The sequence below is a fragment of the Phyllostomus discolor genome, chromosome 6 (assembly GCF_004126475.2).
Source record: "Phyllostomus discolor isolate MPI-MPIP mPhyDis1 chromosome 6, mPhyDis1.pri.v3, whole genome shotgun sequence".
In the NCBI taxonomy this organism is placed as follows: Eukaryota; Metazoa; Chordata; class Mammalia; order Chiroptera; family Phyllostomidae; genus Phyllostomus; species Phyllostomus discolor.
In genome coordinates, this window is record NC_040908.2 from 12,375,853 (window position 1) to 12,396,826 (window position 20,974).

At 48.0% G+C, this 20,974-nt stretch overlaps 1 protein-coding gene across 2 annotated transcripts; it reads left to right on the forward strand.

Moving 5' to 3' along the window:
- Nucleotides 1-2,610: 2,610 nt before the first annotated feature.
- On the forward strand, nt 2,611-19,632 carry LOC114498737 (protein FAM228B). Of its 2 annotated transcripts, XM_028514816.2 has the most exons (8): nt 2,615-3,273; nt 7,505-7,573; nt 9,342-9,533; nt 10,406-10,486; nt 15,207-15,294; nt 15,595-15,751; nt 17,912-18,019; nt 19,426-19,632. In XM_028514816.2, exons 1-7 carry the CDS (start codon nt 3,175-3,177, stop codon nt 17,991-17,993), a joined length of 768 nt encoding a protein of 255 aa, XP_028370617.2. In that variant the 5' UTR covers nt 2,615-3,174; the 3' UTR covers nt 17,994-18,019; nt 19,426-19,632. The 2 variants fall into 2 exon arrangements, with proteins under 2 accessions (XP_035883612.1, XP_028370617.2); XM_036027719.1 differs by lacking the exons at nt 17,912-18,019; nt 19,426-19,632 and having other exon boundaries at nt 2,611-3,273; nt 15,595-15,755.
- The last annotated feature ends 1,342 nt before the right edge of the window (nt 19,633-20,974 follow it).

Below are 20,974 nucleotides of genomic sequence, written 5' to 3' on the forward strand. Positions count from 1 at the left end.
GGCAGACAGACTTACCCAGTCTCTCTGTGGCCTCCGCACAGGCGCCAGGACACATGCCCTCAGTGTCAGCTGCCACCAGAAGACACAGATGGGTCTTCGCAACAACTACACTGGTGTTTTCCCGGATACGAATAAAACGAAATGCCTTTCTCTTGGTTCTCATCACCGGACTAGCAGTTACACTCCAGCCATGTTTTTCACCATTTCCTGATTTCCATTTTTTCCATACATTTGCTTTTGGACTCTCCACTCTGTCCCACTAAACTAGTTGTCTGTGCTGAAAAATGTTCAGACTGTTGTGATAACAGCACGGGTATTTTGAAGAAGTTCCCAGTTGATTGTAATATACCCCTATCCCGATGAGAAGGGCAATGCACTTTGGAACCGGACAGCTCTGGGATGGACCCCAACACATCCGTTTTCTGCTGCGTGACTACGGAAGAGTTATTTAACCTCACTTATCCTCAGTTTCCTCATCTGTAAAATGGGGCTACTTAGTTTATAGTGTGGATAAACTGTGCCTCATCCATAACATAGGGCTTCCAGTAAATGTGATTTCATGCCCTCAATTTCGTATAAGCAACAGAAGGTCAAGAAAAGTTTTAGGCTTGGGGTGATATCACTTTTTTTCTTTTTTTAAAAAAATTTATTGTATTTTTTTCCATCACCACTTATCCCACCTATAGCCTCTTCCACTGCCACTGTCCTCCCCCACCCCCCAAGCAATCACCACACTGTGGTCCATGTCCAGCAGTTCCTTCTTTTTGCTCAATCCCTCATCACCTTTTTTATTTTTAAAGGAGGATGTGGAATAGGAAGGATGGACTGTAGTGGAGAGAGACAGGCAAGGTCCAGCTGATAGATTCTGGAACAAACATTTCTCAAAACCAGGCTAGGCTCTCTGTTAGTAGTTTCTTTCGCACACGCTCTCCTGGTCGGAGACCGCTGTCTCAAAGGTTGCTGGTGCAATAACGGGCTTAGTCTGTTTTACAGGTAGGATCAGAAGAGATGCAGAAAACTGAAGTCAAATTCTCTTCTTAGGGTCTTTACCCAGCTGCCTTTAAATCTTCAGTATTCACATTCCTAGCGTTAACAATCATCTGCCAGGACACATTTGTAGTCCTTTTCCTTGAAATACAGCCCTGGTCTCTGGCCTTGCAAAGCATTCTTGGCGGATCCATTGACGAGTGGTCCCAAGTCACTGGGCATTTCCTGCAGGGGTTAAATAGACGGAGAGTCAGCAAACCGTGGCAGGCTGGCCACCTTTGTCCCACTACCAGTTTTTGTATGCCTGCAACTAAGAATGGTCTTCACATTTTTAAGTAGTGTGTGTGTGTGGCGGGGGGGGGGGGGGGGAATCAAAAGAATAATATTGTGTGATGTGTAAAACTTCACGAGATTAAAATTTCAGTGTCCATAAATGAAGCTTTATTGGAATATAGCCACACCCAGTCTCTCATTGTATTGTCTGTGGCTGCTTTCCTGTGGCCTGGAAACCTAAAGTGTTCGCTATGGCTCATTACACAAAAGAAGTTTGTTTAAAACTCTTAGGCCCAGACTTGTCTTTAAACTTTAGAACTCTCTGCCCAAACGTATGTTTCCTCCACTGAACCCTGGTGAGGACACACGGGCTGCGCCCGGGCGTTCGGTGCCCGGTGACAGCTGCACGGTCCCCCTGCTGGGTGCCCAGGGGCGGGTGGGACCCTGAGCTCCGCAGCGGCCCGAGCTGCCTCAGCTCGGCTCGGCTCGGAGCTAGGCTGCGGCGCAGAGGGTCCGCTCTGCGGAGCTTCCCAAAGGCCTGCGGGCACAGATCTCCCTAGGAGACGCTGGACAGTTTCAGTGTGAGCATGCGTCCTCTGAAAAGGTGGACAGTACAAGTGGCGGTCCGCCGCCCGGCGTCCACCGAAACTGAAAGACGAGAATAAAATCTGCGGGAACCCCAGCTCGCACAGTGAGTGTGGACGAGCACAGCGCGACCTCTTCTAGCTGTGCCGGCCGTTTGCATCACGGTCGTGTGGGATTAAGAAAGAAAAACACCCCTGGCTGGCGTAGCTCAGTGGATTGAGCGTGGGCCGGGAACCAAAGTGTCCCAAGTTCGATTCCCAGCCAGGGTACGTGCCTGGGTTGCAGGCCATGACCCCCAGCAACCGCACATTGATGTTTCTCTCTCCTTCCTCTATCTCCCTCCCTTCCCTAAGAATTAATAAATAAAATCTTTAAAAAAAAATAAAAAAAAAGAAAGAAAAACAAAACAGAACAAAACAAGAACAAGCTCCGGCGGGGACGGAGAACGCGCGGACTGAGCGAACGAGGCCGGACGGGTCGCGCGGCCGTGGGTCCTCACAGCCCCTTCCCACGGGCGGCACGGACGCCCCAAGTCGGGCCCCGGAGACGCAGTCCGCACGTCTTCCCGGTGTTGGGCGCCCGACCTCCACAAACACGATCCCTTTCCCGCCACTCACGTCGCCGCGGTTCTGCCCACGGGTGGGCTGGGGGCGGTGGGGTTCCCCGGAGCCGCGTGGGGGCGACGGGGCGGGGCTAACCGCAGAGCCGCGGCCGCGCGGGGGCGAGGGGAGGGGGCGCAGGGCACTTGGGGCGGCGCGCTGGGGCCAGCGGGTGCGGAGCAACCGTCCACGAGCGCAGGGAAGGCGACGCGCCAGCGATTGGCTGCGACAGCTGCCGGTCACCGAGAAGACCCCACCTCGGTCCGCGAGCTGGCGCCCGCCCACCCGAGGCCGCACTTCCACGGGGTCCTCCGTCCCCTTCCGCGCCGCGCGGAACTGGCTGTTGCCCGGGAGCCGGGGAGACGCGGGACGCGAAACGTTCTCACCTTCTGAGGCCTCCGAGCGGGCTCAGCCCCCGGCCGCAGCCGAGGCCTCGGGGGGCCCTGGGCTGTGGGGTCAGCCCCGCACGGCGGGGCCGGGCTGGGGCCGTGGGAAGCCCTGCCAGTCTCGGGAGGGGGCTGCGGGGACCAGAGCGGCCGGCGCCTCCCTGCCCGGCCCGCAGGGGTCCCCCCACCGGCCGTCCACCGGCTGAGGATCAGAGCCTGCGCCGCGGGGGCCCGCGGTCACAAGGATGGTTTCCTAACCAGCACGGGAGGACGCGGGGTGAATCCGCACTGCTGAAGAAGCCGCGTTTTTAGTTTTCCTGGGGGCTCTGTTACTGGGACCCACAATGGAAAACTTAGACGGTCACGGTGGTGGGAACCACAAGCTTCCCAAGGTCAAGAGCTCAAAGGAGTGGCTGGCGCCGCAGCCCCTCAGCCTCATGCAGGTGCGTCCGGTGGCGCGGGGTCCGCGGTGCGCGCTCGGTGCGCGGCCGGTGCGACACGGGACTGCCGCGTGTGGAACAGGCACTTTTTTAAAATGTTTTCTTTCATTCTCTCGTTATTATTCCTTTCTTTCTATTAACTTTGTGCTTGCTCCTCCTTTTCTAGCTTCTTTTTGAAAATTTTCTGTAACTTTTTTTTAAAGATTTAATTTATTTTTAGAGAGGGAAGGGAGGGAGAGAGAGAGAGAGAGAGAGAAAGAGAAACATCAATGTGCGGCTGCTGGGGGTTATGGCCTGCAACCCAGGCATGTACCCTGGCTGGGAATCGAACCTGCGACACTTTGGTTCGCAGCCTGCGCTCAATCCACTGAGCTACGCCAGCCAGGGCTCTTTTCTAGCTTCTTAAAGTGGAATCAGCTGCATCACCTAGATTTATACACGTTGTTTATTTTGAAAGATCGTAATTCCTTTTTGTACACATTGTTATTGAGGTATAATTGTCATACACGCAGCGAACTGTGTACACTTCAAGTGCACAGTCTGATGAATCGGGCCACACATTCACGCGTGAAACCACCACCACAATCAGGACAACGAAAGCAGTCCCTTTTCCCCACGTGTCCACCTTTGAACCCTGGTAATCCCTCCCTCCTCTGTGGGCTTACAGTTCCCAACAGATTTGGAAAACATTTCAACCATTATTTTTCCAAATGTTTTTTCTATCCCCCCCTTTTTGATACATACAATGGTGTGTGTCATAGCCTGCTTGAAATCGTCCCGGAGCCCCGCGACACTCTGTTCATCTTCTGCAGACTGTGGCCCTTGGCCAGCTTCGATTGCTGTGGTTTTAAGTTCACTACTTCTGCAACATCGAATCTGCTGATGAGCCTGTCCGGAGAATTTTTCATCTGAGTCATTGTGATTTTCTTCACTACAGAATCTATTTGGGTCATTTGTTATATCTTCCCTGTCTCAAAATGTCTACTGTTCCCTCTAGCTTCCGGAACTTAAGAACAACAGGTGTAAGAATGATGTGAATGTCCCGGTCTAAGGCATATATCATCTGTGTTATTTCTGGGGCAGGTTTGATTGATCTTCCTCTTTATGATTGCTCAAATTTTTCTGCTTCTTTGTGTGCCTGGTGATCTTTTTTACTGGATGCCAGGCATTGTGAATTTTACCTTGTTGAGTGCTGGATATCTTTGATTTCCCATAAATGTTCCTGAGCTTGGCCTGGGCTGTGGCTCAGATGCTTGGACACACCCTGACTCTTGCAGGCCTTGCCTTCCCGCCTTGCGGCAGGACCCCAGCGGCATCTGGTGTGTGGCCAGTTTCGCTCCACCGCTTATGTGAGACCCCTCCGAGTACTCCACTCCACGCTCTGCAGACCACGAGACTTGTCACTCTGGCCGGTGTGGAAGGAATAACTCCCAGGGCTGTGTGACCTCCAGGGACTGTCTCCCCCACACCTTTCAGGGGCTTCTTGGCGGGGCATTTCACGGGGTAGTTCCTCCACCTGCACATGGTGTCGGCATTCGGCTGAAGAATCTAGGGGGACCCTCCGCAGATCCCCAAAGCTCTTTCTCCATGTAATGTCCCTCCCTCTGGCACTCAGCCCTATGAACTGTAGCGGCCCTGGCCTCCCCCAGACCCCTAGCTTTTCTCCCGTTTCGGGGAGATGGCCGGGTTCCCCACCCCGATCTCCCTCCCTCCGTGCCAGTCAGGAAATTCTTCCCCGGAAGGAAGCTGAGCCATCACAGGGCTGGCTTTGTCTTCTGTTCCTCAGGGGCCACTGTCCTTCATCTCCCGATGTCCAACGTCTTGCTTGAAAACTGTCGTTTCGGTTATTTCTTTTTAAGATAGTTTTTTTGTCACCCTATCTTGTCTGGAAGTGGGAGTTCTCATCCCAGCCATGCCTTCAGTTTTTCTGCTCCATCCTTTCACTGGTCACTCGAGAGCCCAGTTTCCCACTTGTTGACCTTTTGCCATTGTCTCAAAAGTCTTTGCTGCAGCTACATTCCTTCTTTTCCCATCTTTTTCCCCTGTTTTTCGGATTGGGTAGTTTCTGGTGATCTGTGCTGAAGTTCACAGACCCTCCTTATGTCAGTTCCAATAGGCTCTTAAGCCCACTGAAGTTTGTTTATTAAATTTTAGAATCATATTTTCCACTTGTTTTTTGAATAGTCTATATATCTTTGCTCGGATTTTCCACCCATTGGTTATGAGAACATTTCCTTTAACTTCTTAAGCATGGCTGTAATCGTTGACCTAAATTAAAGTCCTTGTCTGCTAATTTCAACACATGGGCCACCTCGGAGTTGGCCTCCCTTGGTTGCCCTCTTCTAAAATATGGGCCACATTTTTCTGTTGTGCGTAGTAATTCTAGACTACATATTTTTAAAGATTTTATTTATTTTTAGAGAGGGGAAGGGAGGGAGAAAGAGAGGGAGAGAAACATCAATGTATGGTTGCCTCTTGTGTGCCCCCTACTGGGGACTTGACCCACAACCCAGCCATGTGCCCTGACTGGGAATTGAACCAGCGACCCTTTTGTTCACAGGCTGACGTTCAATCCACTGAGCCACAGCAGCCAGGGCTAGACTACATTTTAGACATTCTACATGATACATTGTAAAGAATCTGGCTTCTGTTAGATTTCTTTGAAGAATCCTGAGCTTCTGTTTGAGCAGCAGTTAACCTGGCCGGCCTTGGTCCACGAACTTTGCCTTTCCTGCAGTCGACAGCAGATGAAAGCCACTGTTCAGTCTTTCTTAGCTTTAGGTGGACTGCGTGGGGTCTGCCTGGCACATGCATAGTTCAAGGACCTAACAGAGGTCTGGTCACATTTTATCCCCACAATTCGTGGCATCCCCTCCATGGCTTTCTTCTGTCAGGCATTTCTCCTCTCTCTTTCCAGCTGCTGTGCTTGCCCTGGATGGTCTTCTCACTCTTGAGCCTGTAAAACGGAGCGTGTCTCTGAGTTTGCACCAGCCCCTGTGGCCCTGACTGCGGCCGGTTCTTGGGCAGCCGTCTGCACCACACTGAAAACTGACCCGGGGCTGTTCTTGTCCCGAGTGCTGACCACCCCTCCCGTTTCTCCCTGCCTTCTGTCCGTCTCTGGTGCCTCCAGATTGCTGCTTTTTCTCTTTTTGTGCAGGGTATTAATTCAGTAGCCATCTTGGTTTTGAGAACAACATATTTGCCAGGAATAGCGGCTCTGTGAGGCAGAAAGAGCAAAGAAAATGGGGTTAGAGTTCGACACATTCGAGTTTAAATTCTGGCTCCATGCAGGATTTTCTAGGCTTCTGGTTGTTGCTTAACTCCCATGAGCCTGAATGCTCTTCAGCGTTAACGGGGAAGGTTTCAGTCTTGCATTTTGAAGTTACGCTCATCTGTTCTGGAAACAGGGTCGTGGGATTGAGGCTGCTTCCAATGATAGTGAATTTGAGAATATTTTATTTTCGTGTAATTGTGAGAGGATTTCAAAGACCTATCCCAAATGTCTCCCATTTTGGAACTCTTTTTAAAAAATCATTTTCCATTGTGGTAAAATATATATATATATTATATATTATTGTGGTAAAAATATATAATATATAATATATATAATATATACACACATATATCATCTGATAATATATGCTATTCTTAACCATTTTTAAGTGTACAACTCAATGACATTAATTACATTCACACGTGTCCTAGAAATCAACCTCTTATATTTTGTTAGGTATTTAATTGTAGAAAATTTGTTATGCAAATGGCAAAATAATATTATGAATTATATCCTGAAGATTGTATTGCTTTAAAATTGGAACATGTGACTTGTATGTGAAAATATTTATTGTTAATATTTAATAGTTATAATGACAAGTTCAAACAGAATTCACCAATGACTAAATGAATTTGAACCCCAGGCCTGAATGTACTCTAACTCATAAAGGTAAAAGCATTTTGTAGGATGTGAAAAAAGATGGGGTGTGCCTACCATGTGACTCTGGGAAAGGCATTTGACCTCGTTGGGACTCTAAATGTCAACTGTGAGTTATTTTTTGCCCTGGAATGAGCTTAATTCAAAGCAGAAAGATTCACATACTCTTTCAATAGGTATAAAAACTGGATTTACACAGAATTTTCCAGAGACATGTCTGTCACATGAAATATAAGTCCAGGTAGTGCTAATAGTTTGATTTTTTAGATGTGACATTCTCAAAATTTCATTCTGTCATTGTAGGCATTGGCTAGAGAAGATAATAATGCAGCTATTCAATCAATATTATATAGAGAAAATTATATAATTAAGGTAAGAATTGACTAATGTGTTTCAATTTTTTTTCACTTTACATGTAGTTCATCATTATAATAATTTTAGAGAATATAGACAGTAGAATTAAAAACACTCATTCACCCGTAGGATTAAGCTTAAGGGGTCTCTGAGGTTGTTTTTGCTGAACTTCCTCTTCTCCCATCCTTTGAGGGGATTCTTTCACAGACACCTCACGGGTTTTTCCCTTCTCACTTGTTCCTTCATCTCAGTGGGGCTTTGATGGAGTTGCTGTGTGGTGTTAAGAGCTTTAAGAGCTCTTACTGGAACATAGGGACCGATTATTCCTCAAGCGCTCCTAGGGAAAAAAAGGCTGTAACTACAGCAGGACGGGTTTAATCGTAAGACAAGGTGCACTTCCCTGTGATGTGCACCGAACGCTGGAGTAGGTAGCCTGTTGTTTTTTTTTTTTTAATTCTCATCTGAAGATGTGATTAATGATTTTAGAGAGAGAGGAAGAGGGAGAGAGAGAAACATCAATTGGTGGCCTTCCCATATGTGCCCCGACTGGGGATCGAACCCACAGTCTTTGGTGTTTGGGATGATGCTCCAACCAATGGAGCTACCTGGCCAGGTCTTAACCCTCTTCTGTTTTTAAGGCTTTATTGTTGTTTAAAGAGGAAAGGAATTTTGTGTTGAGAAAGGCTGAAGTGTGCTGAGATCTGAAGTTACAGAGGTATAATCCCCACAAAGCAGGGAGTTTTAGGGGTCTTTTTTTTTCATTTTGAATTTTATGTTGTCGATCCTAAGAACTGCATGATTTCACTTGCTAGGTGAAAGGTTGATAGGACGTTTGGGTGAGAATGACTTGGCTTCTAGCCTAAGCCGGGTGTTTTCCTTGCAGGCCCCCGGGACTGGGTCAGGCCACACTTCTGTCCCTTTGCTTTGGTCTCTTTTGTCCCATAAAGTGTCCTTCTTCCACATCGTCTGTCCTCTGTCCTCTCCTAGGTCGCGCTTTGTTCTGTAAGGCCTGTCTAAAATGTCTCCCGCTTTGGGCTTATTTCTGTAAAAATGTAATCGTCTTTTCCATTGTGGTAAAATACATAGAACATAAAATTTGCTATTTTTAGCCATTTTAATGGTACAATTCAGTGACATTAATTACACTTGCATGTGGTACAACCATCACCGCTACTTCCCAAACTTTTTCATCTCCCTAACTGGAACTTTGTACTCATTAAGTAATAACCCCCTTTCCTCCCTCCCCAAGTCTCTGGTAACCTCTAACTCACTTTCTATCTCTACCATGTAAGTGGAATCCTACGATACTGGCCCTTTTCTGGCTTACTTCACGTAGCATATTGCTCTCAAGGTTCATCCATGTGGTGGCACGTGTCAGAACCCCATTCCTTTTTCACAGCTGCGTATTATTCCCTTGCGTGCCTGTGCCACCTTCTGTTTATGCATTCGTCCATTGGTGGACACTGGGGCTGCTTCCGCTCCACCTTGCGGCTGTTGTGAATAACGCTGCAGTGAATGTCAGTGCACCAGGGTCTGTCTGAGTCCCTGTTTTTCATCGTACGTATTTGTTTTGTAGTCTGTCTTCCCAGGGCAGGCAGGCATTTGTCTAGTTGACCCACGTGTCCCCTGTCCCCAGTGTAGTGCATGTCACACAGTAGGAACCCAGCAAATGGCTGCATTAAGGAATGACTCTGTGGGTTATCCTTGGGAGTGTACATGAAGTTGATATTTTAGAAGAAGAAAGATTTCAGATAACATGTGTGTTTTTCCTATCACTGTTTCTGAGGAACTGGATAAGTGCTTGCACCAACATGACTTCTTGAACGAGAGAAGAAAAGAGCTGCTACATAAAAGATGGGTTGACTACGTGGCAGATCCTCTGCAGAAGAAAATTATAGAAAAAGTTTGTTCGCATAAGAAGATGAAAAAAAGGAGACAAGAGGAATTAGACAGTTTTTTAAAATATGTCAATCAAAAGGTACTGAGAGATCAGCTGACTTGTTTCAGTCGGTTTGAAACTATGGTTATCTCTCGTTCTATAATCACCCAGGCCACCGGCCCCTCCCCGCTCCCTACATGGGCGGCCTCTCCTCTGGGCAGCACATACCACTCTTAGGCCCAGGGTGGCGGGATCAGGACCAGTGGGATCAGGGCGAGTGGGGGGGGGCAGGTGGAGGGAGGAGGCTGGTTCCGGATGTAAATGTGTACATCAGAATCAGTTTTCTTTGTTTTTCCCATGTAATTATTATGTTTATACACCAATTTTAAATGCTGGACTCTAGGATCAGGGTGTGTGTGTGTGTGTGTGTGTAAGCTCTGGAACTCAATTATTTACAAAGCTATCTCTTGGCATTTTTAAGAGATCTGAGATGTTCAAAAACCAATTCCCAAATCTTTTATGTTCCCACATTTTTTACTGAAACCTTGCAAAGATTTTATTTATTTATTTTTAGAGCGAGTGGGAGGAGAAAGAGAGGGAGAGAAACATCAGTGTGTGGTTGCTTCTCACACGTCCCCCAACTGGGAACCTGGTGTGCAACCCAGGCATGTGTCCTGACTGGGAATGGAACCAGCGACCCTTTGGTTCACAGGCTGGCACTTAGTGCATTGAGCCACACCAGCCAGGGCGAAATCTTGCAGATTTTAAGTAGAGTTTTTCTGTCACTACAATATTTGTTACTCGGATACAGGAAACTTCATTTCAGACGTGGTCTCCCTGCCTTCCGCACGTGCTCCTGACACCACGCGGCAGCCGCGTGGGGACGGGCTGCGTGCCTGACGCTGAAGTCCTGCCGCGCGCAGCACGGACCGAGCCTCTGGCTCTGATGGGCGGCTTGTTTCCTTCAACAGGGAAACGTGTTCTTAGAGCACTATGATCCGAAAGAGTACGATCCTTTCCACATGAGCAAAGAGGACCCGGATTTCCTGAAGGTAGGGCAGATTTCCTATTTTACCTTTGGTGTTTCGCAGTTGGTTTGTTTGAGCAGTCCTACTGTGTGAGTTGTCCTCTAGTAGTGTCCCAAGAATGTAGTAGCACCTTAAGAATAGTTTTCTATCTCCATGTCTTAGAGAGGGACAAGAAAGCCAAAGACCAAACTAAATGAAACCTCTGTGAAATTTGAAAATACTGGGTAATAGGTAATGTGTATATTTAATTTTCATAGACTTTAAAATTTGTTACAAAAATAATACATTTTCATGATAAAATCAGTTGATAAATAACTTAAAAACCACTCAATTCCATTACCCGGGATGCACTCATGAACATTTTTCTTTATATCCTTCAAGACTTTCTATATATAGGTATAAATACACATTTGTATTTTGTAAGAACAGGTTTATACCATACATTAGGTTATATAGGCTGCTTTTTTCCCTTAATAGTTTGTGATTTGCTTCTGTCTTTGCCAACAAATGTCAATATAATTTTAATAATTGCATATTATTCTGTTATCAGTGGCAGCTAACTTGCACTGAGGGATTGACCAGGTGTTAGGATTTTTTCCCCCCATTTTATTTCCTCTTCACTGCTGCCATGCCAGGTGGTTTACAGACAAGGCCAGCGAGGCACAGTTAGGTTCAGTCACCTGTCCAAGGTCACACGGCTGCAAACAGCAGAGAATGCATGTCTTTCTAACCATAGGTGGTTTCTTGCTAAACCATCATTTTTTGGGACATAATCCATTTTGGTCACCTAGATTGTTTTTGACCTATTGCTGTTTTACATGGCTTTCAATGAGCATTCCTGTAATTATTTATTTCTTTTTTTTCCAGTAAGTTGATAAAATTGCTGAGTTAAAGATTATACATGATTTTGATTCATATTACCAAATTGTTCCCCAAAATGTATAAATCTGCACCCTCCACCACAGTCCATTTTCCATGCTTTTGCTAATAGTGGGTATTATTAAACAAAATAAACCAAAAAAACTGCCTTGGGCTTAGATATTTTAAACTGCTGACATTCGGCTGGTCAAGATGGAGCCGTAGGTAAACACCTCACTTCCACGCACAACCTCAACAAAAATACAGCTACACTACAAGACAAGTGTCACTCAGAACTGTCAGAAAGTTGAGCTGCGTGGAAGTCCACAGCCAAGGATTTAAAGAAGATACATTCATTCAGGCGGGTGGGAGGAGCAGAGAGGAGGAGAGGCAAGAGGGGCGGAGTGGGGAACAGAGCGGTTCCACCTGTGGTGGATAAAAAACAGGAGGGCCACCTGGGGAGTGAGGGGGCCCAGCCCTAGTCCAGACCACCCAGCCCATGGTTCCACTGCCAGGAAGATAAGTCCCCGTAACTTCTGGCTGTAAAAACCAGTGGGGGTTGGGGCGGCGGAAGAAACTGCGTCCTCTTAAAGGGCTTGCATTGGACTTAGGACTCACACAGACCCACCCCTCCGGGACTCAGCGCCAGGGCTACAGCTGGAAGGACACCAGTGGCGTATGGGGAGAAAGTGAAGCGTGAGTGAGGAGACAGCTTCCTCCCGAGCGAAACTCCAGAGGCCAGGCAGCAGCAGTGTCCTCTCTGCGAGCCCTCCCCCTCACAGAGCAACAGAGCAGTGCCACAGGTTGCCCATCCTGGTGGTTACCTAAACTCCGCCCCACACAACCTTAACAGGTGCTGTTAAGCACCTGTTAAGAGGGAGTCAAAGCAGCTCTACCTAATACACAGAGACAAACACAGGGAGGCTGCCAAAATGAGGAGACAAAGAAATATGCCCCAAATGAAAGAACACATCAAAACTCCAGAAAAAGAGCTAAACAAAATGGAGATAAGCAACCTATCAGATGCACAGTTCAAAACCCTGGTTATCAGGATGCTCCAAGAACCCATTGGTTAGTTACTTCAATGGCATAAAAAGCACCCAGGCAGACATGAAGTTTGCATTAAGTGAAATAAAGAAAAATGTACAGGCAATCCACAGTGGAGGGGATGAAGCTGAGAACCAAATCAATGATTTGGAACAAAGGAAAGTAAAAGCATTCAATCAGAACAGCAGGAAGAAACAAGAATTCAGAAAAATGAGGAGAGGCTTAGAAACCTCTGGGACATATATAAATGTACCAACGTCTGAATCATAGGGGTGCCAGAAGGAGAAGAGGAAGAGGAAGAAATTGAAGACTTATTTGAAAAAAATAATGAAAGAAAACTTGGCGAAGGAAACAGACATACAAGTCCAGGAAGCACAGAGAATCCCAAACAAGTTGGACCCAAAGAGGGTCACACCAAGACACATCATAATTAAAATGTCAAAGGTTAAAGATAAAAAGTAAATTTTAAAAGCAGCAAGAGAAAAGCAGACAATTACCTACAAAGGAGTTCCCATATGATTGTCAGCTGATTTCTCAAAAGAAACTTTGTAGGCTAGAAGGGACTGGCAAGAAATATTCAAAGTGATGAAAAGCAAGGACCTACAACCTAGATCACCCTATCCAGCAAAGCTATCATTTAGAATGGAAGGGCAGATAAAGGGCTTCCCAGACAAGGTACAGCTAAAGGAATCCATCATCACCAAGCCATTATTATATGAAATGTTAAAGGGACTTATTAAAGAAAAACAAGATCACAATGATGAGCATTAAAGTGCCAATAAATTCACAACTATCAATAACTGAATCCAAATAACAAACTAAGCAAACAAGCAGAACTGGAAAAGAATCACAGATATGGAGATCATTTGGGGGTTATCAGTTGAGGGGGGGTTATCAATTGAGAGGGGAAAGGAGGCAAATGGGGGAAAAGGTGCAGGGGTTAAGAAGCATAATTGGTAGGTACAAAAACAGGAGGTTTTTAAGAATGGTATAGGTAATAGTATAGGTAATGAAGAAGCTGAAGAACTTATATGTATGACCCATGGACACGAACTAAGGGTGGAGGAATGCTGGAGGAAATGGGGGTACCGGGTGGAACCCGGAATGCATGCAAAGGGGAAAAACTGGGACAACCGTAATAGCATAATCAATAAGATATATTTTTAAAATAAGCTGCTGGCATTTGCATGCACAATGGGTCTTTTTTTCCTTTTCCCAGATGGTGTGTGTGTGTGTGTGTGTATGTGCTATTGCACCTGTTTGTATCAGTGAGCGTTAAACTCATCAGGAGTTTAGAGTAAGAGCCTTAGATGTACTAACTAGTCACACAGCTAGAAAGGGGAAGTACTGGGGTTTGAAACCAGATTTTTAAAAAGATTTTATTTATTTATTTACTTTTAGAAAGGGGAAGGGAGGGAGGAAGAGAGGAAGAGAGACAGCAATGTGCAAGAGAAACGTTGACCTATTGTCTCTTGCTAAGGGATGTGACCTGCAACCCAGGCTTGTGCCCTGACTGGGAGTCAAACCGGCGACCTCTCTGTTCACAGGCTGGAGCTCAGCCCACTGAGCCACCCCAGCCAGGGCATGAAACCAGCTCTTTCTGACAGTGAAATTCCATGCTGTTCTTTGCTAGGCCCCTTTCTAAATGGGGCGGACAGGTGGCCTCTCAGGGCGAGCTGAGCGCTTTGAGGTTAGAGCAGCAGTTCTCAAGGTGAAGTACATAGACCTTTGAGAGCACCCACACGTCTTGGGGGATCCATGAGGCCATGTATTTTCAAGACCGTGCTGAGTGGTGGTGGCCGTTCGCACTGTACTGACCTGCACTGCGGCACGAGAAAGCGCGGGTGCCCCACAGCGGCCTCGGTCCGCGCTGCTGCTGGGCGCCCCAGCCTCCGTGGCCACGCGCTCGCAGCAGGAAAACGACTCCATTTCCCCAAGAATATCCGTGACCAAACGGTAAAACATTTTAATTGTATTGAACCTTGGCCCTTAAGTACACGTCTTTTTAATGTCGTGTGGCGACCGGGAAGCCCGCCGAGAGCACATTGGCCGCGGCTGAAATCCCAGGTGATGGTTCGCGCAGTGAGCTGCCCGGCTGGGGTTTCTCACGGACCGCCCTTGTCCCCTTGTCACGGGAAAGACTGACTCACAAAACTGCGGTTGTTAAATCTGGGGTGTTTGGCAGACATTTTCTGGAAAGTTATCCAAGTGAGTCTGTGACTTTAAGAACAACAACAAACTGTTTGTCACCAATGATAAAATGTGAACTTTTTAGCAAAATTTTGGAAAAATTGTATTGAGTGGGACAGCGTTCCGGTACCCAGAGACTTGGCTGATGAGACTGGTGATGATACAATAAATGTGGTTACTGTACAATGAGGTGTGTTAACATTTGGGAGACCTCACACGACTCAGACCTGATTTTTTCCGAACAACCGATCCATGACGTGGATAAAGGATCCATTCAAAGTTCAGGACAGACCAAGGGGTTTTAACGTAGCGGAGTCTGAATAGTTGATTGCTGTGGTTTCAGACTCCACATCATAACTAATCCTGGAGAAGCTACCGCTTGCTGAGTTGGGGTGTAGTGCCCAAGACACACCCGCACGACCTGAAGGGGCTGTTGAAACAAGAGCTAACGTGGCTGGAAGGCTCGCTAAGAGCAGTAGCGGAGTAACCCATTCCTTTACTGTGTGTTAAATATGCGTAATGGTTAGACTGCCGTCAGCTTGTAGATCCTGTGGTCTGGATTCTTCTGGCAGAAGAACCATAAATGGATGTTCAGGACATACTGGAAAAGACCTGAAACCCAGTCCTTAAAGAAATGCTTTCCTTGTAGGTCACCGTCCCACTGTTCTGTGACCCTTTGAAAAAGGCACAGTGTGACAAAGATGAGGAACAAAGAACTCTCCTTCAGTGTGAGACTGGTACTTCATTTTTTAACTTTTTAAAAAGATTTTATCTATTTTATTTTTAGAAAGAGGGGAAGGGAAGGAGGAAGAGAGGGAGAGAAACATCAGTGTGTGGTTGCCTCTCATGTGGCCCCCACTGGGGACCTGGCCTGCAACCTAGGCTTGTGCCCTAGACTGGGAATTGAACCAACAACACTTTGGTTCACAGCCTGTGCTCAAAGGTACTTCGTTTCTAATTGTTGCTCAATTCCATAACCCAAAGGCAATGGGAGTTGCATTGGACCACGCTGATCTGTGTTACCAATCTTCTCGCAGGCAAAATGCATACAATGAAAGAATTTAAAGAGGTTGAGAAGGCCAAACGGTATTCCAGATTCCCAAGAATCTCTAATTCAAGGTGTTTCATGACTCCAAACGAGTGGATTAGACTGTCAGCAAACTACATAGAAAGTGAATTTTGTAAAAGGAGCAGGTAATGTTTAATATTGTAGAAATTATGGAACCCACTGGAATTGGGAAACTTTTTCTTGAGACAGTAATGTAAATTTTGTCATAGTTGTAATTTTTTTTTTAAGATTTTATTTATTTATTTTTAGGGAGGGAAGGGAGGGAGGGAGAGGGAGAGGGAGAGAGAGAGAGAGAGAAACATCAATGTGCGGTTGCTGGGGGTTATGGCCTGCAACCCAGGAATGTACCCTGGCTGGGAATTGAACCTGGGACACTGTGGTTCCCAGCCCGCGCTCAATCCACTGAGCTATACCAGCCAGGGTAATTTTTAAAATTTTAGTTTTCGATGAGAAATCTGCTATAATGCTTGCCTCTGTTTCTCTGTATGTGATGTTTCCTTTTTCCTGGGGTACGTTGAAGATTTTCTCTGTCTTTGCTTTTCACTACCTCCACGATGATGTGTGTAGGGGTTTTGCTCCCCTTTCACCCTGTTTGTCCTACTTAGGGTGCTCTGAGCACCCTAAGGTTCTCGTACCTATGGTTTGATGTCTTTCATTCATCTTTAAAAATTCTAGCCCATTATCACTTCAAATATTTCTTATATCCTATTCTTGTTTCTTCTGAGATTCCAGTGAATGTTAGACCATTTGATGTTGTCCCGTAGCTACACAGTTCTTAGCTACTCCGTTTTTCCCCAGTGTTTCAATCAGACGATTTGTACAGACTGTGATTAAGTTCATGGAGTCGTCCCTCAGCCGTGTCCCATACACCGAGGAGCCTGTCAGAGGAATTTTTCCTCTCTGTGTGACGATTTTTATTTCTAGTATTTCCATTTGATTTCTCATAGAGTTTTCCTTTTTCCTGAAATTGCCCATCTGTACATACATGTTATTCACCTTTCTACTGGGTTAACACATTCTTCTTTTTTTTTTAAATTTTTTAAAGATTTTATTTATTTATTTTTAGGGAGGGAAGGGAGGGAGAGAGGGGGAGAGAGAGAGAGAGATAGAGAGAAACAGAAACATCAATGTGCAGTTGCTGGGGATTATGGCCTGCAACCCAGGAATGTACCCTGGCTGGGAATCGAACCTGGGACACTTTGGTTCCCAGCCCGCGCTCAATCCACTGAGCTATGCCAGCCAGGGCTACATTATTCTTAGTTATTTTAAATTCCTTGTTAGTTCCAACATTAGAGTCATGTCCGAATCTGGTTCCGTTGATTGTTTCATCTCTAGACAGTGGGTTATTTTATCTTACTTTTTTTTTGTATGTCTTGTAATTTTTGATTGAATGCTTTCTTCACATATTAGCACAGGAAAGCCTTTTTCAGTAATTATGCTTTATACGCCAACCTAGATTTTTCTTTCCTTCCTTCCTTCCTTCTTTCTTTTTCTTTCATGGTCTGATTTATTGGTGGTGAGTATATAGGGGTGGGCCCAGGTCATTTCTTTTCTTTCACTCAAAACACATTTTCAAACCCACATTTTCTAGGAAAACTCATTTTGATTAAGCCAGATCAGACTGATCCTTTCATGAATTTTTGTGTGTGACCGATTGCATGCTGGGTGTACTGAGGTTGTTAGCTGGAAGAGTGCCAGGGCTCTCGGTTTCGAGAAGGCCCTGGAAAACGGTCCATTTTTTGAGGTTTCGACTGCTTCCCGTCATTGGGAGGTCTTAGGAAACAGAGCTCAGTTTCAGGAGCAAAACTCAAAATCACGGGCAGAGGGTGCACTGCTCACGCCATGGCCTGCATGCTGCGGGCCTGGGAACCCCAAAGGCCTGGACGCCCTTCGGAGGGCCAGCGTCACTGGTCCCGTCTACGCCTGAGTGGGCTCTGAGGCACGTGTCTGCCACCTGAAAATGGAGTGTTTGGGTTCTCTTTTGGAAACACGTTTTGTATTGATGCTTGTAAATGGCACGATCGCCGTGGCCTCTTTTAACATCAGCGCGCACGCTGCCGTGGAGAGGGGGTGCTTTGAGTGTTACCCCGCTGAGGCTAGGTCCTCAGGCAACCCCAAGCCAGCCTCCATCAAGGTCTCGGCAGCGTCGCACGCCCAAGAGTTCGCAGCCGTTTGAAGGAACGGTACTGTAGACAGCAGACGCAGCAGAGTATAACAATAATGTCTGAAACAGCATAACCTAGTATCGTTTGCAAACATCCTCACACGTGTTATCTTGTTAAAAGGTTGAAAGTGAAAGTGAATTTTAACGGCAGTAGTTTTGACTCGAAGCCCTCGGCCAAAGGACCTCAACTTCTGGAATCCTAGGAAGAAGAAAAAGCTGCTATTTGCAAGTAAGCCTGCTATTCCACACCTTTGTCCTTCTTGCACTTAAGATGCGTGGCTGTGTTTCAGCCCGTTGCCACCCCTGTAAGCTGCTGGCGTCAGAGCCGAGGCACATGCCAGGCGCCCATGGCATACCACCCACCTTCTCCCTCCACCGTGCCTGGGGGTGGGGGGCAACTTTCTTCAGCTCTTTCTGCTGTTAAAGAGCAAGTAGCTAACACATTCGGGAATAAGGAGCACAGACACAGAAAAAAGTCGTTAACAACGCTTCTAAGTTACAAGTGATCTTAATGGAACCAGAGCAGTAGAAATGTAATGCTGGACTAGTCCGGGCGGGTCCGGGCGGGGGTAGCAGCCATCCCAGTGCTGCACCCGGAGTGGAGAGGGGCACAGCACCCTTCCCCGCGGGACGTGGGGCATCATCTCCAGACACTGGTCGTGGAGTTAACAGTAGGAGGTTTCTCTCCATAGTCACAGAGCCTGTTAACCGTCTGATGGGAGGTATGGGTCCCCAGGCACCGCTGGAGGGAATGTAAAGTAATGCAGTGACTTTGGAAAACAGTTTGGCAGTTTCTCAAAAGGTTCGGTATTAGATTACCATGCGAGCCAACGATTCATCTCCTAGGCTTCTATCCCCTTGCACGACCCGGGCCCTGTCTCTCCTCCCACCTCATCGCCTGCTGTTCTCTCCCCTTCACTGTGCTCCAGCATCGCCCACTTCTTCCTGCTTTCTGAACCCACCGACCTGACTCCCACCTCAGGCACTGCGTCTGCCAGTGCCCCTGCCTGGAACACTCTTCCCCACACCCCTCACGTCTCAGTCCCTCAGCTCACTCAGGCCTCTGCACACACATCAGTTCAGAGAGGCCTTCTCTGACGTCTCATCTGTCCCCCCCACCCCCCTCACCAGTGAAGAGGCGGGGCTGCAGGACTCAGTGGAAGGCAGGACAACCACTGACTGCAAGGGGACGGCAGGTGCAGTACACAGATGGGGGTGACACGGGCCCGGTGGGTTTGGTGCAGGAAGATTGTTCACCTCATTTTCTCAGCGGAGTGAGGGCGTCATCCATCAGGTGGTCAACAGAGATTTAGAGGTTTGAAAAGAGGAGAGAAGAAAGGAATCTAGTATTTTCTAAATCACCACCATCCCAGTGAGAATCAGCCCTGCAGACACTGCCCCCTGAAGGCAGGGCCAGTGGGGGTCCCCGCGTCTCTGCAGGGGTCTGACTCCAGGCAGAGGAAGGGGAGGCTGGGGCAGGGGGTAGGCAGGGCCCTGCCTGCTGGGAGAGTCTCTGGGCTCCGTGGGGAGGACTGCGCTTGGGGGCACCAGCTCAGCTCAGCCCAGGGACCCCCTCGGCTCTGTGCCCCCCAACCCCCCCGCCCTGTGCCTCACCGAACTCTTCTCTCCCGTCAGCCTCACGAGGCTTTGGCAGCCGAGGAGCACGCACCCTGGCCCTCGCCTGGTAGTGAGGATGCAGAGGAAGGCCGCTTTGGAGGCCGTCTGCCAGCAGGAACCGTTCAGGGGGAGGACCGAGGAGGATGCACCCAGAATTGTTCTGTGTCTAAGGAAAGCAGCCGCAATAAACCCCACTTGCTTTCTGAGTCCGTGTCTGTGTGATAACGAAGAAACCATAATGCCGTGCGCCGACAGTTACTGAAAACGCGTTTCCCCGGGAGGCCAAGATGCAATGAGAATATCAGCAGCTGCCCCACTGAGTGCCCTCTGCGCCCACTGGGTCTCCCCCTGGTCTGGGGCGGCTCCCTTTGGTCGTGTGGATGGAAAGGGGCCGCACACTGACCCTGACTAGATCGGGGTGGGGGCGCCTGTGTGTGGCCGCCTCACACGCTCAGAGACCTAAAGTAACCGCATAGGATGGTCTAAAATAAATAAAAAAAAAAATAACTAAAAGCAGTTCATGGCCCAGGCAGGTATTCTTCCCTGACGGAGGTCAGTCCTCACCTCCCCTAAGCCGGTCTGCTGTCCTTCTGCAGCAGGATCACACACCCGATAAACATGCCTTTATTCACAAAAACAGTAACCTTCCTGTTTGCAGGCCCCTCAGAGCACAGGCTCCGTGAATCCCCTCGTTGTTGTTGTGGTGGTGGTGGTGGTTGTGTTCATTGTTGGCTGTGAACTAGGCTGCATTCACCAGCGGAGAGGAGGTAGGTGTGTGTCCATCATTTCACCTCTCACCCAATCCCGGAGCCTCCCTCCCCTCCCCCCACACACTTCGCTTTCTCCCGCCCCCCTCACCTGTCGCCAGTGGCCTTCCCATAACCCACGTACAGCCTCTCTTTCCGTGGCGGAGTATGAAATAGGGCGAGAAACTGCCGTTCCCTGGGGCGTTTTCTCAGTTCCTGGAGGGTTCACCTCCAGGTGCTCGTCCTGAGTTTGGCTCAAACTCGTCAATTCTCTGCAGGTGGGAACGTTTCTCATGTTGATGGTCAGGCACCCTTCACACCCACACCCACTATTCTCCCCAGGCTCCCCCAACAGATTTTAGAGAATGGAAACATTCATTCTGGGCGCGATCCCCCAGCTGCTGATCCTGATTCCGATTCTGGGCCTCGCCCTCGGGCTCCTGCTGAGGTCGAATCGCGCCCAGGAGGACGCGGCAGGACCTAGAGGTGAGAGAGCCGCGCTTCGCTTTCCTCTGGTGACAGCCGAGCTGAAAACCGTCCCTCACCTCTCAGTGTAGCCCCAGGTCCTACAGATACACAGCGAATTCTGATTAGTGTTAACTCACAGGACCCGAATTTATTTAAAGAAAAGTAGGAAAACCTAGGGCGGCGATGGGTTGGGCGGCTGAAGGCCCCACGCGCGCGGGCGCAGATCAGAGCGTGGGGTGGAGGGAACAGGCCTCGCGGTCGCGCTGCGCTTCGTTGTGTTTTTAAAAGGACGCTCCCCGTTCCCCCCTCGGCCGCCGCCCCGGGGCTTCGGGCGGGATGACCACGGTCCCTGC